The 17,291-nt window shown below is 37.5% G+C and overlaps 1 protein-coding gene across 2 annotated transcripts in view; it reads left to right on the forward strand.

The window, feature by feature from the left end:
• RpL9 (ribosomal protein L9) overlaps window positions 1-17,291 on the forward strand; it is a 74,744-nt gene that overhangs the window by 20,711 nt on the left and 36,742 nt on the right. For both annotated transcript variants that reach the window (XM_090373390.1, XM_090373391.1), the window contains exon 3: window positions 10,269-10,474. In XM_090373390.1, the coding sequence (XP_090229516.1) occupies window positions 10,269-10,474 (206 nt within the window). The remainder of the gene's footprint in view (window positions 1-10,268; window positions 10,475-17,291) is intronic.

The raw sequence follows: 17,291 nt of genomic DNA on the forward strand, positions 1-17,291 counted from the left end.
ATAGCCCACGAAATTTCCGAAAATCATCAAATTCAAGTTAGACGCATTGTTTCTAACAGTTAATTCTATGTATCCACATTCGAAAACCATCTATCTATCTCTGTATGTAAATCATGCCTACAGGGACAAAAAAAAATATTAGACATCCTTAAGCTTTGAAGCCTAGCAGTGGACTGTGCCAAAATATGAATTCCAAGTGTATTAATTAATTCTTATCAAGGAGAGGCACTTATTTAATGCATATAACACTAAATATCTGATCAAATGACAACAACACAGATTTCTAGACAATGGGTGTTTGGAAATTATATGTGCTGTAAAGAGACACTTTAGAGTAGCGATTCCCAACCTTTTTGACCCACTGAGCGCTTTTTAGAATCAATTTCTATGGAGGAGCCATTATGCTGGTGCTCCGCTCTGCCTCGTCGTCTGTACGTCTCGTACTACAATAATTTTGAAGCTAATGGCAGCAAAATGACTGAACGTTGCCTGCTAGAGAATGCACAAAATTCAACTTGGCAAATTTTTATTCAGAATGATTTCTAATTCTTTAATTTCATTAAATTTTTAGCTATTTTATTTTCCTTGAGAGGCCAAGGAGACCCTGAGAAGTGTACGCGGAGTCCTTAGGGCTCCACAGAGCACAGGTTGGGAAACACTGCTTTAGAGATTTGTAAAAACTAAACTAGTGAAATAAAGCATAAAACTAAAATATAAAAAAAAAATTGTTCAATAAATAAATATTTAAATAAAAATAAGAAATACATTATGTACACAAAAAAAAACATGGGCCAGCATTAGTAGAGGCATATGATGAAAGCAAGCTTATATAGCATCAGCCAAAAAAAAAAACTTCCCATCCATTCACTCCAAACGTTTGGAGCAACATGGCCTTAGTCACTGATGCTCCCAGAACCCAATAACAAACAGTATATTCGAGGGATGGGTCATTCTCAGTTTCTTTCTTTTTTCTTTTTACCATCTGAATCAAGTTTTGATGCAAACTTAAATTTTTTCCTTGTTTTTAATTTCTGTTTTTTTTTTTTTTATGTAAACCCCAAACACGAGAGGTATTAGAACCTATAGTACTTAGTACCGTGCTTGGGTTGGAGGATGAGAAGACGAAAGAAGATATTTGTTGACATTGGACTTGAACTTCTGTAGATTGTAATTTTCAGGAAATATGTATGAAGGAAGGTTGTTCCAGAAAATGGCAGTTGAATGAATAAATGAGGAAGATGAAAAGTTGGTTCTGTGGGTTTGAAGTTGGACAGTAAATGGATGTTGGCTGGTGGCGTCACGTGTTCGGACTGTTTTGGAAGAGAGTGGGAATTATAGAAGCCAGTTCAGAAGAACAGTGCCCATGGAAGTATCTGTAGAAGAGGCATGCAGCAGAAACAGTGCGTCTATGAGAAAGCGAGTGGAGAGACTGTTAGAGGTGAATCATTAATTAATCTAACTGCCCTCTTCTGAATGGAATCAAGAAGCCTGAGAGAGGTTTTGGGGGCACCACCCCAGATGTGTGAACAATATTCCATGGCAGGGCAGCTTTGCGATTTATACAGAGTGAGCAGCTGTTTGGAAGAAAAGTAACGCCGAGAGCGAAAGAGCAAACCAAGTTTTTTAGATGCAGAGGAAGCAATATTTGTAATGTGCTTGTACCAAGAGAGATTAGAAGTTAGGGTAATCCCCAAAAGAGATAGATCATTTTGCCTAGAAATCAGAGTGTCACTAAAGATAAGCATAGGAGCAGAAGAATCTTTTTTGCAAGTTATAAGACAAGACTGAGTTTTAGAAGGGTTGAAATCAACTAAGTTGTCTTTTCCCCACTGGAGAATTACCTGAAGATCGACATTTAAGGAATTGGTAGCAGATTTTCGAGAAGCTGAAGCTGATTGAGCAGGACAAGATTTCTCAAAATGGAAAATGGAATGCAATGTGCTATCGTCGGCAAAACTATGGATAGGATTTCCAGTCAATGGAAGGTCATTAATGTACAAGAGGAAAAGAGTGGGGGAAAGAACTGAACCTTGGGGGACACCGGCATTAGTGGAGAAGTTAGAAGACAGAGCCATCTACCATCACCCTCGGTGAGCGATCAGAGAGAAAACTGGATAACCAATTACTAAAAACAGTTGGCAAACCATAAGATGGAAGCTTGTTTAGAAGACCTTTATGCCAAACACGATCAAAAGCCTTTGAGATGTCAAGAGCAACTACTTGTGTTTCACCGAACCTTTCCATTGAATTAGTCCATAAATGGGTAACATAAGCCAGAATATCACCAGTGGATCGACACTGACTGAATCCATACTGGCGATCGTTGATCACACGGAATGTTTCTAGGTAGTTAGCAGTTTCTAGAGTTGGCAGTTAATTGATTTCTCCATTACTTTAGAAAGAGTAGAAGTAATTGCAATGGGACGATAATTGGATGGGAGGGATTTGTCACCCTTTTTAGGAACTGGCTGGATATGAGCAAATTTCCAAGCAGAAGGAAAAACACCTTTGGAATAAGAAAGTGAAAAAAGGCGGCAAAGAATAGGAGTAAGTTCAGGAGCACAGGTTTTGAGAACAAGTGGAGATATACCATCAGGACCTGGGGCTTTCTTAGCATCAAGATTCATCAAAATCCTTCTGATATCCTTTTGACGGAAGACCACAGGAGGCATTGAATGGAGAGTGTTGGGAATGGTGGGAGGTGTTTTACCAAGATCATTAATACATGAATTGGAAGAAAAATGGGATGCTAGCAGGTCAGCTTTATCCTTGGCTGAAGTGACAACAGAACCATCTGGTTTGGACAGAGGTGGGAGCAGAGATGGGCAAAAGTTGCGGCCAATAGCTTTGGCAAGAGACCAGAATGCTCAGCTACCATTAGGGCAAGAAGCAAGTTTTCTACTCTTAGCCTGTTCAAACTCTAGTTTGGACTGATTAATAACTGCTTTACAATTGTTGTGAGCTTTGGTGTAGCAGAAAATGAAACTGGAGAATTATAAACAAGCCAATTACGATATGCAACATTCTTCTCTTGAACAGCCTTAGCACATTTATTGGAAAACCAAGGTTTAGATAAAGGACGAGATTTTAAAGTGGAGTGTGGGATAAAGGATTCCATTCCTGCAAGAATAATTTCACTGACACGATCTGAGCAAATGTTGACATCAGAAGTTTTGAAACAGTAATTCGACCAAGGAAAAGAAGAAAAGAAGTCTCGCAGGTCATCCCATTTTGCATTCTTGTAAAGCCAAACAACACGAGGTTGGGTATAGTCATGAGATAAAGGTTCAATTGGAGAAGAGACAATCACCAAGTTGTGATCTGAAGTGCCTAAAGGACCTCTCACTTCGACCGTGTACTTAGAAGGGTTGTTTGTGAGAAAAAGATCAAGCATATTGGCTGTATGATTAGGATTGTGCGGTATTCTTGTAGTAAATGAACAATCGGTGCAAGGTCATTAGTAATTGCAAAAGCCTCAGCATCTCGACCTGCTGGGTGAGTGTGACTAGAAAATGGAAGCCAGCTGGAGTTGTGAACGTTAAAATCACCAAGGAAAATTACCTCACTGTTAGGAAAGTTGGACTGGAGAAAGTCAAGTTGCAAAGAGAGGAAGTCAAAGAGCTAATCACTTGGAGCTCAAGTGATTAGTGAAGTTGGGAGAACGGTAGAGACAACAGATGAATTTGACACAATGAGGTAGAGATTTTAATCCGGAGAAGATCAAAGAGAGGAGATTTCAAATTGCCAAGTCTGACAGGGAATATCAGAACGGACATAGGCACATGTACCACCTTTGAGGTGAAAGGAATCATACAACGAATAATTTGGGCATCTGAGATGAGCAGTAGTTGAATCAACCGATAACTGAGATTCTGTAAGGAAAAGTACCTGGGGTTTGGCAGACTGCAAGTGGAAATGGACATTGTTGAGATATTAGAATTGAGACCATGTATATTTGTGAAATGAATTAGGAAGTGCTTGGGAGGTTTAGATCTTTCTGCAGATAAGCTTGCTCTATTAGTTTACCAATTCATGGTGTATTCAATAGTAAGAAAAAGTGGGTGGGACATGCTGTATGAAGTAATGAAATTTTTGGATATGGCGTACATGTGGTAAGAATATACCCAGATCCTTGACATAACGTGGCCTCGACAATGCTCCCCGCATACACACTACTCGGACTCCCTCCAGTCACTATCTGGCAGAGTAGAAGTAGCAAGGTTATACACTAGCTGATCCGGAAGCCTCCTAGAGAGTTACCAATAGGTTCGGTCCGGTGTACTAAGTAGCGGCCGGCCTGCGAACACTGTTTTAGAGCTGTACCCTCGAAATGTAAGGAATATTGGATCTCGCCACGACATTCATCATAACCTCAAAAGTCATCAATCATACTGCATGATGGAAGGGATAGGGAAGGGTTGACTGGAACTTAGCTCTAGAGACTAAACATGGGTTCCACCACTTCAAGCCTCCAATAAGCAAAGTGGTTGTATTTCACCCGTTGATGTGAGTCATCTACCTCCTAGTACTGCCTGGTAACATAGAGGGGCGGCGTTCCTCCATGTGGTGTGGGTGCCACACCTCGACCCCTGCTTACGTTGGTTCACACCTGGGTGGTCACCCACCATGTACTTGTGCATGGAGGTTATACCCCACCATCGTGAAGGTGCAAGCAGTGGATTTGGCTGTCACAGACCGTCCGGACTTCACCGAATTGGGTCCACTTGACTTGAGTGTTGCCCGAATATCAGTTCCATCAGCGTTTTAGACTCCCAGGTAGCAAGTACAGCTTGTCTTGCATATTTGAGAGAATGCCTGTGGCAACCTCAAGGACCAAATGTTGTTATGTTTGACTTTCCAACCTCGTAAAATCTTGCTAATGATGACCCGCTTTCTCCCTTTGGAAGTCTGCTTAAAACCTCAATCTTTGATTTAATTATTAAAAATTTGTTTCCTTTTAAAGGACTAAGAAGACCATAACTACAGTATGATAAAATAAAACTGTAAATGTTCAGAATCTCTTCATTCCAATATCTGAACTTGAAGCTTTTTACTTTGTATCTCACTGTGCATGCTGTGTCTTGGTTATTGATTGACACTTATTGTTTTTTACTGTTTTAATTTTATATCCCAAAAAAAAGTCAGTGAACAGAGTGTGTTGAATAACAGATTACAAAGTGTTATATTTAGTTAGTACTGTATGTATATTGATTAATAAAGCTATGTACATAAGTGTAAATTTATTTTTATTGTGCTAACCTGTGGATAATATTCTTTCGATTTTCACGTATCATTTAATTTTGTTAATTGGTAAGGTGAAATAAAAGTAAAAATTTGTGCTTTGTATCTTAATTTTTATAGACTGGATAATATTCTCCCATTTTTTGCTTATTACAATTACTGTTTAATAAAATCAAAATTCAATTTGCAGATGCAATCACAGTAACCGGCAATTACTGTAATTATTTTATGGCACCAGCATAAAAAAAATTAGCATTAGTAGAGGCATATGATGCAAGAAAGCAAACTTATACAGCATCAGCCAAAAAAAAAAAAAACCATATTTGCTCCAAAAGTTTGTCCACTTCTTCCTTGAATTTATTTAAGCTATCAACTTCCACAACAACAGATGGCAGTTTATTCCAGCAATCAACTGCCTGCTGGCTAAAGGCAAATTTCAGCACATCTATTTGACAACTGTCTTTACTCAATTTCAGTTTATGCTCCCTAAAGTTTAACTGAGCAAGAGGAAGAATCCCATCAGCCTGCTCAATCCATTCAAGGCCTTATCCACCTCATTCAGATCACCTCTCAGAGCCTAGTCTCTAGATGCTGCAATTTGCAGAACTTAAGCCTTCTCTGTACAGGCAACCCCCGTATAACATGGTACTTCTACAACACTGTATATTATATAAGTACCATGTTCTACAACATGTTACTTTTGTCTGTTTTGGTCTAATGTGTTTTGGTCTAATGTGGTTAGATAATTTTGGCAAACCTTGCATAACAAGGTATTTTTGAGCTTTTGTGTGGGGAAAACCCTGGTATTATGTTGGATGTAATTTTTCAACATTTCCACTCTTTTTGAATTCCCACTGACTCGCTAGTCAAAAAATTGAGAAATCCCTGTTTTTTATTTTGTTGGGCAATCCTTGTGTTGTTCTGTGTAATTGAACTTATGCTTGTTGAACTTGTGGAAAAATTTTAGATTTCAAAGTTTTATTACTATTGGATAGAATGCCAGGCCATCCAAAAGATTTAAGTCAACCAAATGTTGAAGTTATGTTTCTACCACCACAATTGTACTAGGTTAATACAACTTCTTTCATTCAGCCATTAGATCAAGGATTATATCCACCTTGTAAACTCATTACATCAGAAAATTATCAGTCAGACAAGACTTCCATTAACAAACCCATGCTGTGTCTGAATTATTATTGCAGTCTTGCCTAGATGATCCTGCAGTGTTTTTTTTTTTTTTTTGCCAGTGACTCCTTTATTTTCCCCTGAACAGAATTTAAACTTACAGGTTTGTAATTACTCATGTCACCCGTTGATCCCCCTTTGTGAATTGGAGATACATTTACACGTCTCCAGTCTGTGGAAACCTCCTGACTCCAGTGGTGCTCTCATAATTATGGATAAGGATTTGCTTACTTTCTTTGTCCTGCCTCCTTTAATTTAATTGGATAGATCCCATCCACACCAAGTGCCTTATGTTTAACTTCAACAATTTCTCCTCTACTTTGCTCTCAGTTATTACAAAATTATTTAACTCCCTGTTACAGTTTGATAAACTTCTGACCTCCAGTTCCCTACAGAATTCCTCGTGTGGATTTAGATGTAAAATCTTCATTTAGTTTGCCAGTTACCTCCTGAGCAGGATCATCAACATTGAACCATCCATATCAAGTAGACAAATCTGATTCATCACCTTCCATTTAGTTTACATAAGTAAAGAAATCTTTGCTGTTTTTCTTTGCATCCTTTGCCAAAGATTTCTCATAATCTGCCTTCACTTGCCTAACTTCCTTTGTGACTTGATTACAGACTAGCTTATATCTATCATAAGGCTTCTGTGCCATCTGATAATTTATATGCATCCCATGCATTTTTCTCCTCTGCCACATGTCTCATTAGTTCATCTGGCATCCATTTAGGCTTAAACCCAGAACAGTCTTTTTTAGTTGGTATGAAAAGCCTAGTAGCTTTCAAGATTAATTCCTTGAATACTTCCCATTTACAGTGCTTAGCACATGCTTCTTGATTAGACAGAGGTTCGAGCTCGCGAGCCACCAAATGCGGAGGATGCGGAAAGGTCAGGGAATGACCACCGCATATCCCCGGAGCAATATCGCCTTAGTTGCTAATGCTCCTAAAAACCAAATAACAACAGCTTCCCGTTTAGAATTTCAAAAATCTCTGAGACCACTGTAGTCACCTTTACAAAAGCAAAAACCTTTTTCCTTTACCCTTGATGGTAGTGAAATCTATGTAAATCCCACATCAGTACACTGTGATCACTGCCACCTAGTGGTTCCTTTATCTGTAAATTCTTAACGCATGAATAATCACTGCCGATAATCAAATCAAGAGTATTACTTCCTGTGGTTGCCTCTTGAACATGCTGTAGAAAACAATCATCCAATAAATCCACAAGAGTTGCTAGTATGCGAGTGAATAACCAAGTTCCAGTTAGTATCTGGGAAATTAAAATCCTCCATTGTAAGACATTCTGATTTACTGGTCCATTCTATTTCTCTGTATAATTGTTCATTGTACCAATCAGATCCATTAAGCCTATAACATTTTTGCCTTCCCAGTGTTTATGTCACACCAAACTGACTCAACCCTGCACTGTCCATCTATGTCAACTAGACGAATTTCCTTAGATTTGCTGTTTCTTAACTAACAGCATAACCTCCTCCCATCCCACGCTGTCTGTCCGGTGCCTCCGTAGCCAGGTGAGCAGGAGCAGCAGTCCGTAGCACACGCTTCTTGATTAGACCGGGGTTCGAGCCTGTGACCACCAAATACGGAGGATGCAGAAAGATCAGGAAATGACCACTGCATATCCCCAGAGCAATATGGCCTTAGTTGCTAATGCTCCTAAAAACCAAATGACAACAGCTGTCTGTCCTTTCTGTACACATTATACTCCCCAAATTCCAATTCTGCATTCCTCGTATCTGTGTGACACCACGTCTGATATCCCAACAATATCTGCCTTTGATGTCTTGACCAGTACTTCAAATTCATCAAATTTATTTACTATACTCCTAGCATTAGTGTACATGCAAGTATACATGCAACTGTTTTTACTCTTATTTACTCTAACACAGCCCATATATTTACTTGTTTCATGACTCTGAGCAGTTCCTGAAATCCCTAGCAACTTGCTTTCCAGACTGCTGCTCATTTCAATAGAAACAGTGCAAAAATTACTTTTGCCTCTGCCTGTTAATCTATTATTCTTTGTACCCCCAAAAGTTAGCAACCCACCTAACACTGCCTCGACAGCATCAGCAAATATTCTTGCATCCTTTCTATTTAAGTGTATCCCATCCCTGTAGAAGCAATCTCTCCTGTTAACAAGCACAGATCATGCTATGAATATTTCTACCCCTGAGCCTTGCACAATCTCTTCAGGGCCAAACAAGGCTCTCATCATACACTCCCTCCTATCATGTCTGGGCAGGATTGCAGACACTAAAATTTAACCCCAATTTGTGACTTTATTTGATGAGTAAATCTGCAGATCTACACCTAATGTCATTAGTGCCAATGTGTACAATATCACCTTTTGTGCCCTTAAAAGATATTTGCTCTCTAACATCAATTTCCTGTTTTCCTGACAATTGAGTCACTGACAATAACTAGCTCCTGGGGATCAGTGCATTTTGCCATGAAGATAGCCACAGTTGTTGCCTGGTGCACAAGAGTGAGCTCTGGTGTTGAGTTGGGCAAACATTTCACATTTTGCACTTTTTTTTTTTTTTTTTGTTAAGACTGTGAATGCATTTGAGAATCTTCCAAGCCACAATGCTTCTGCTGCTTTGCTGCTCTAGACTGGGGCATGATTTCTGTTTAAATACTATTTAATTGACAATAAATTAATAAGATTTATAAATTTAATTAACAATACTATACTAAGCTAACAGATTCCTAATACAGTGCTACGTATTATGTTATTCTTTATGCTATCAAGTTCGAGATATACATTACGTTATTCCATATCGATCTAATATTCTACAACAAACAATGCTGGAAAGTTTCGTAAAGTACGGGCACAGTAGTCTGTCCGATACTAAGTAATAACCTACAAAATCTATCTAAATTCAAAATAAACTTAGTAGCATAACTAGGAATATAAAGCTACTTCTAGAAAATAAATTAATATGCCAATTAAGTCAATAAAACTGCAAAAATTTAAGAAAAGCATCTGTTAGTTGGAGCCATAAAATCCTTTTTGTCTACCTTTTTTCAAATTTACTATCAGAACTTCTGGTCTAAAATGATGGCTTGTTCGGATTTTCGACCCCATACTATATTGGTAGGGGGATAATGATGTACATTAATCTTTGATTGGGGATCTGCCAAGCGTGCATGGAAGCATGAAATATAACAAATGATTCTTGCCATTTTAATAATTCCTTATTCCAGTGGCGAGTGTGAAAGAATATTCAGCTAAGTAAAAAAAAAAAATAAAAAAAAAAGTTCAGATCTTCCCTTTTAGCAGGAACTTCAGAAATGCATATGACACCCAGTTCTGAACTTCGGTGTCATTATTACAAGCAAAACTTTGACTTGGCATTTCTAAGGTAGTGCAGGGTCTTCAGTAGCATCTTTCTTGAAGCAGTCATAATCCCTTAATATCTAACAAATAATCCAAAGATATCCACACACAGACGAATAAGGTAAGCTAATGTTTGAAATCATTGTATTGGTTAAACAATCTTGTGACTGTTTTAATATAAAATGTATATACTGTTGTTAAAATTGAATTTCTAGTGCAGTTTGGGCCTTTAAAAACAGGAAATTTTTTGCAAAAAATCTGTTTTACTTCTCTTTGTCCTGAAGCCTCTGTTTTCCTCATGTTTATAATTGCCTCTTATCCAGCTTTTTGAAAGTCAAAAGTTGGCTGATATGCATTCAAATAAAGCAAGTTTTTAAATTACATTAATAGGAAAATGACATGGTAAATTGATAACAGGATATATGTATAAAAATTGGATTCTGGGTTTTTAAATGTTCACATTTTCTTACAGTTGAAGTGAAGGTAAAGTCACGTAGAGTGACTGTGAAAGGACCTCGTGGAATCTTAAAACGTGACTTTAGGCACGTACAAGTAGACATGCAAGTGATTGGAAAAGATAAATTACAAGTGCAGAAATGGTTTGGGATCCGTAAAGAATTGGCTACTGTACGTACTGTTTGCTCACACATTGAAAACATGATCAAAGGTGTAACTAAGGCAAGTTAACTTAGTTTGTTATTGCTATGTATTTAGATTTGCCAGTTTTTTTTTTTCCAACATTTTTTCCTGAACGTGTGATTTCTTATTAAACTATATGAAAATTGCAACTATATAAATATGGATTTTGAAGTTGTGTAGTGATTTAAATTTTTGACTCCTTTTGTAATTTAACTAAACAGTAGCCAGCTTGAATGGGGATATCTAGGGCATTTAGTTAGTATGAAATATTTCCTGTGATGGAAATGGGAGGGAGATAATTTGTTAATCCATGCTCAAACTTTTAGCACCTTCCAAGTCTGAAGATTGGTGGATCACAATTAGGAGAGAACATTTCAGCAGAAAGTGGTTGCAGCAATCATTTAAGATGTTACCAGCACCTCTCCCTGCCTACTTACATATGTCCCTAGGACTCTTTGTTCATTCAGGCTTGTTACACACATTCTTCCAGGTATGAGGAGAGGTTACAGCTCACTATGTATTATTTTTGTAATAAGGATAGATGGACTAGAATATCTTTGGGATAGATTCTAGTCCTTCGGTGTGATGGGAGTAACAATGATGTCACCAACGGACTGTCAGATTAAATGAGGACTAATGATATTAAGCATAAACAAACTGATAACTTGCTGAATAAATATAGAACGGCTGGGGAAAAAAAGTGAGTTGGGCAGAATTGCAGATATATTCTGACGTAAGTGTAATAGGGTGGATTATATACCGAAAGCTTTGTGGATTAACTCAAGACTTGAGGATCTCTACAGGGGTTTTGGAGGAAGAAATTTTGTCATTGTGGTCTCCACTTGTAGCCAGAAGTAATATGTTGTAGAGACAGTATACATTTTTACAAAGATGTGCAAGGGCAGCACACCTTGGTAAAAATGTATATTTATAATGATATCTTAAGGGTTTGAGTGAACTGTTAATTTGGGGTGGTGTTATTAATGTGTTGAGTCAAAGCAATGCTTGTACATTGCTCTAGAGCAGGGGTGGGCAACAGCCGGCCCGTGACGATGTTGAATCCGGCCCCCTCGGTAAATGCATAAATATAGAAAATCCATACCTGACTACACTCGCTGTAAACGTTCGGCTTAATTCGGTTCAATCGGGAATTGTGTCCAGTACAACAGTAACCAAGTGATTCTACGCAGCGTCAAAGAGTTATTTCCTAATTATTATTGTAGCATCGATCGAACGAAGTTCCTTTGGGTTTGACTTCTTATTGAAAAAAATATTGGTGCGAGATATTTTATGTTTTATGCCTTTTCTAATTATTACAATTTTTAATTTAATATAATTTATAGCCCATAAAATGAGCCAATTAAAAAAGAAAAATTGATGCCGAATGCTGCATTTTCAATGATAATTGGACATTCAGATATTATTTTTTAAAAATACATTAATAATTTGGTAATTCAAGTAATATAACATTTTTTTTTTTTTTTTTTTTTTTTTTTTTAGGTTCTGATTTTTTTTATTAAATCGTTCAACTATTCCGGCCCGCATCATGATGCGAAAATTTCATTCAGCCCGCATCATGGTGCGAAAATTTCATTCGGCCCGCTGACAAAAAAAGTTGCCCACCCCTGCTCTAAAGCAATGATTTCCAAACTACTGAGATCTACAGACCCCTTCAAAAATGAAAAAAGTTTGTGGATCCATATAGATATGATAGAATATGGTAGAGTAAAAATTTATCGGATTGACAATGAGGTAGCAGGTTGAGTGAGATTAGGTGCAGTCTGCAAAAGACCTGTGCGTCAAAAATGCCCAAGTAACGTGCAAAGGCCCAATGGTGGCAAAAACCTAGAAGTACAATATGTAATATAAAATGAGAGTAAAACCAAAATGAGATAAAACGTAAAGCAAAAAGGCAAAAAAAGGTAGCAGTGGTATTAGCATAAATCGAAATATGATAGAGCAAAAATAAATAAAATAAGGCAAAATTATAAAAGTTATAAAATGTTAATTATGGGTTAGTAGATATACTGAAAGGGACTTTTTCTAGGGCTAACCCTCTCAATATATTGGCCCATAATTAATGTGGCTATCTGTTTCTGTTGTCAACTGCCCACAAAACTAGGTTCGAATATATATAGTAATAATGTAGTACGGTGGTGGATGGAACTCTTGCTCTATTATATGCTACTATGCTATCTGTCGGGCTAATAGTCATCTCGCCCGTAAACTACTAATCAAAATCTGCTTATTATCAGCATTAAGCCATGATATATTACTTCCAAATTACTTTACTTACTACATTTTGCTTATTATCAGCTTTTGGCCCTTATTTTATAATACTGCTAAATTTCTTGATTCACCATGGTACTGCATTATTACTATCATACTATCTTATATATATTCGAACCTAGTTTTGCGGGCAGTTGACAACAGAAACAGATAGCCACATTAATTATGGGCCGATATATTGAGAGGGTTAGCCCTAGAAAAAGTCCCTTGCAATATATCTACTAACCCATAATTAACACATTTTATAATATTGCCTTATTATTTTATTTTATATATTTTTGCTCTATCATATTTCTATTTATGCTACTACCTTTTTTTTTTTTGCCGTTTTGATTTACGTTTTATCTTATTTTGGTTTTACTCTCACTTTATATTACAGTAATACCCCGACTTACGCAAACTCAGAGTTACGCGGTTCTTGATTTTTTTTCGTTTAGCAACACTGCTGCCCACTATCTTCAAGGTCGTTTTTCATATGCTATCGATATACGGTGCGACAGCAGAGAGTGAGAGCGAAAGAAGAACAAAATTCAACTTTGCTGCCACATGAGCTGCACACATATACAAGAATTTGCATTCCAACTGTCATTTATGTGTGCGTTCAAATTCGTGCTCAACTTTTGTTGGAAATTATAGTTTTCACGAATAAAAAAAACTTTCCAGGCTTTAAGATTTCCAAAGACCGATTGACAATGATGGTCGGTGGGAATGCAGCTGCTGACTGCAAGTTAAAACCTTAATTTATTGCTCCGAAAATCCAAGAGTTTTAAAAAATATCTAAAATTAGCTTACCAGTGATTTGGAAGTCAAATCATAAAGCTTGGGTTGACAGCTTCCGTTTTTGAGGACTGGTTTGGTCACCACTTCATACCCAAAGTCAAACGTTATTGCAAGTCTAAACAGATTCCATTTAAATTGATCCTTCTTATTAACAGTGCACCCGGTCACCCTCCTGCCACCCTAATTAATTTCGACCGTCATGTGAAAGTTATGTTTTTGCCTCCAAACACAACCAGCTTGCTTCAACCGATGGACCAGGGAATCACCAAAACATTCAAGGCCTACTACATGAGGTGTTCGTTTGCATGTCTGAATGAAGCTATGAGACAAAATAGTGAGATATCTGTTAAAGACTTTTGGAAACAATTATGATGCCGTAAGAATCATTGAAGAATTTTGGAAGTCAGTGGTGATGATGTCAATAAGCTGTTGGATTCACATAGTGAGGAGCTGACAACGAATGAGCTCATAGAGATGCGTGAGCAAAACGTCGCTGAATTATCTGACACTTCAGACCCAGTTCCACCAGAAAAGCACATGACAATTGCAAGCTTGACAGAAGGTCTCACAGCTCGATTGAAAAGGGCTTAAATTTTAGAAAACAGACCCCAACAAAGAACACATAGCTACAAAGCAAGGAATAAAAAAATTATTAGTTTGCTACGAAGAAATTCTGCGTGAAAAAAATAAGGCGCTGTGTCATCAGACGAATTTGTTAGATTTTATGAAGCCATCGACAATGAAATAACTTTTTTACGTAACTCATTTATTTTTTTAATACATAATTTGTATTAATATATATAAATAACTGCAATTTTATTAAATATTTTTCTTTTAAACTAGTGTTTTTGTTAGTCCTTGGTCCCAATTAAACAAAATTTATATGTATTTATATGCAAAGTTGTACCCCGACTTACGCGAATTCGACTTAAGTGATTTTCGTCAGACCCACCTATCATGTAACTTCTGGGTATTACTGTACATATTGTACTTCTAGGTTTTTGCCACCGTGCCGGGGTTGGGCCTTTGCATGTTACTTGGGCATTTTTGACGCACAGGTCTTTCGCAGACTGCACCTAACAGCACTCAACCTGCTACCTCATTTGCCAATCCGATAAGTTTTTACTCTACCATATTCTATCATATCTAGAACATGTCAATACAGACCGATGTAATGGACCATCTTTCACTTAGATGGCATTAATCGGTGCTGATCTCTATGTTAAAATTTACAAATAATTCTTCGCTTAATGCAGGTGTGTGTGTGTGTGTGTGTGTGTGTACAGTGAAACTTCTAACGGACATCTCTCTACAACAGACATTTTCAAATTCCCCAACTCTCCTCTATTGGTTTTAACGTGTTTTCAGCTTCTGTCTAGCGGACATTCTCTGTAATGGATAACAGACACGGACAGACAATCTGTACTGTTTCATTTAGATTAGCACTTAATTTGATCTCCCCATAACGGACAGCGGGTGAGTTCACGGCCCTTTTTCTAGGAACGTTTCTTCCACACATCGCCTCAACTGTGCGTTTATCTTCTATTTCCGATTCTCTGAATTTTATCAAGGTTTACGTCGCGGTTCTAAACCCTTTTTTTCAAGAATTTTAAAGCACGTGTAAAACTTCTGATGAATTCGGTGTGTGTGCAGGGGGAGGGGATTTTGTTGGCCTTTCGTCTTTTGAGTTTTAGTATTCAGTTTTGTTTAGTGTCGTGTGAAGTGCACAATGTCTTCTCGTAAACATTTAACTTTAAAAGATAGTTGAACTCATTAATGCGTATGATCGGCAAAAAAATAGTGTTCGCAATCTCACTGCAAAATCCAAAATCGGGAAGACGCAGGTAAGCGACATCCTAAAGGGAAAAAATGAACTGCTCAAACAACTTTGGCAACACGTAAATGATCAGGTTCAAAAATCATTCCCGAAAACTGTTGGACTTCAAATTGACAATGTTACATATGAGTGGTTTTGTCACACATGAAAAAAAATTCCCATTAATGAGCCTATTATTAGGGAAAAGGCTTTGGAGGTTGCGAAATCTATGGGAGTAAATGAGTTCAAAGCTTCTGTGGGATGGCTAGACAAGTTCAAAGCTCGGCATAAAATTTCTTGGAAAACCATAAGTGGTGAAGGTGGATCTGTTGATACTGGGGTTGTAACAGAGTGGACCGTCAAATTGGAAGATTTATGTCGTGATTTTGAAGCTAAGGCTATTTACAACTGTTACGAAACAGGGTTGTTTTTTAAAGCTCTTCCTGAAAAAACAATGAGTCTAAAAAAGAAAAGTGCCAGGGTGGAAAAATTTCTAAGGAGCGCTTGACTGTACTATTGTGTACAAATATGCTGGGAGACTTTGAACAACCTCTTGTTATAGGAAAACCACAAAATCCTCGTTGTTTCAAGGGCATAAAGTTGAATGTTGACTGGAAGTCTAATAAAAAAAAGTGTGGATGACACGAGATATCATGAGCGAATGGTTAACTCATTTTAACCAAAACATGATTCGTCAAAACAGAAAAATTATTCTTTTCATGGATAATGCTGCATCTCACTCACACATTGAATTGTATCATTCAAATCGTTTTTCTGCCACCAAACACATCTGCAGAGTGTCAGCCCTTGGATCAAGGGATAATAAAAAATTTTAAACTTCACTACAGAAAACATGTTTTAAGACATCTCATTGCAAACATGAACGATGCAACATGTGTGAGTGACCTTGCAAAGAAACTCAGCATCCTAGATGCGATTCAGTGGATTTCCTCTTCAGTAAACGCAATTAGAAAACAAACTGTCATGAACTGTTTTGTAAAGTCTGGCTTCTCAAACGCAAAAATTGAAGTTGTGAACAGCAATGTGGAGCACCAAGAAGAACAAGAACTTCAACATCTATTGATAATGTACAATACTTCCGCTACAAGTGACCCTGGCTACAAAGATATAGACTCGAACCTCACTACAGAAGATGGTGCTCTAGATATCAATAACATTATCATTGATATTTTTCAAGAAGTTCCTCATGAAGATGAAGAAATGGAAGGAGGTAATCCTGTTGAAGAACATATTAATGACGAACCACCAATGAAAATAGAAGTGCTCATACAAATCAATCGTTTAAAAATGTTTTTCGTTGCTGAAGAAGATACTGAAGGACTTTTGATGGTTTCTTCACTCCAAACAAATGTTGAAAACAAAATTATCAGCCGGAAGAAGGTGCAGAAGAAAATAAGTGATTACTGTATGTATTTTTCTTAAGATAGTCATAATATGCATAGCACAATTGTATGTATATTTACAAAAATATTGTGCAAAATCTGTATATAATTTAATTTAATTTTACATTAAACATTTAACGATTTTTCTTATTTTTTTTCTCCCTCAGACTTCTTGTTAGCGGACACTTCTCTCTAACGGACACATTTTTGTTCCCCATGGCTGTCCATTAAAGGGAAGTTTCACTGTGTGTGTGTGTGTGTATATATACACACACAAACACACACACACACACAGTTGATTCCAGTTATTTGGGACTAGTGCTGGCCAGATTAAGTGGCTGCCCCAATTATCTGAAGTTTCATGTAAAAAGTTAAAAATACAATGGACCCCCGCTTTACAATTGGTTCACTGTACGATGGAGTCACCATAGTAAAGTACCGTTCACTACCGTTCCTGGAGAAGCAATTAAAGTCTCGGGGGAGAAGCGACTAGCAGGTGAGGGCCATGCAAGACTCCGCGCAGGCGCCTCAACACTGGCTCTCTGAGTATCTCCCCTTGCCGGGACAA

The sequence above is a fragment of the Mastigoproctus giganteus genome, chromosome 5 (genome assembly GCF_048544385.1).
Source record: "Mastigoproctus giganteus isolate SK-2022 chromosome 5, ASM4854438v1, whole genome shotgun sequence".
NCBI lineage: Eukaryota > Metazoa > Arthropoda > Arachnida > Uropygi > Thelyphonidae > Mastigoproctus > Mastigoproctus giganteus.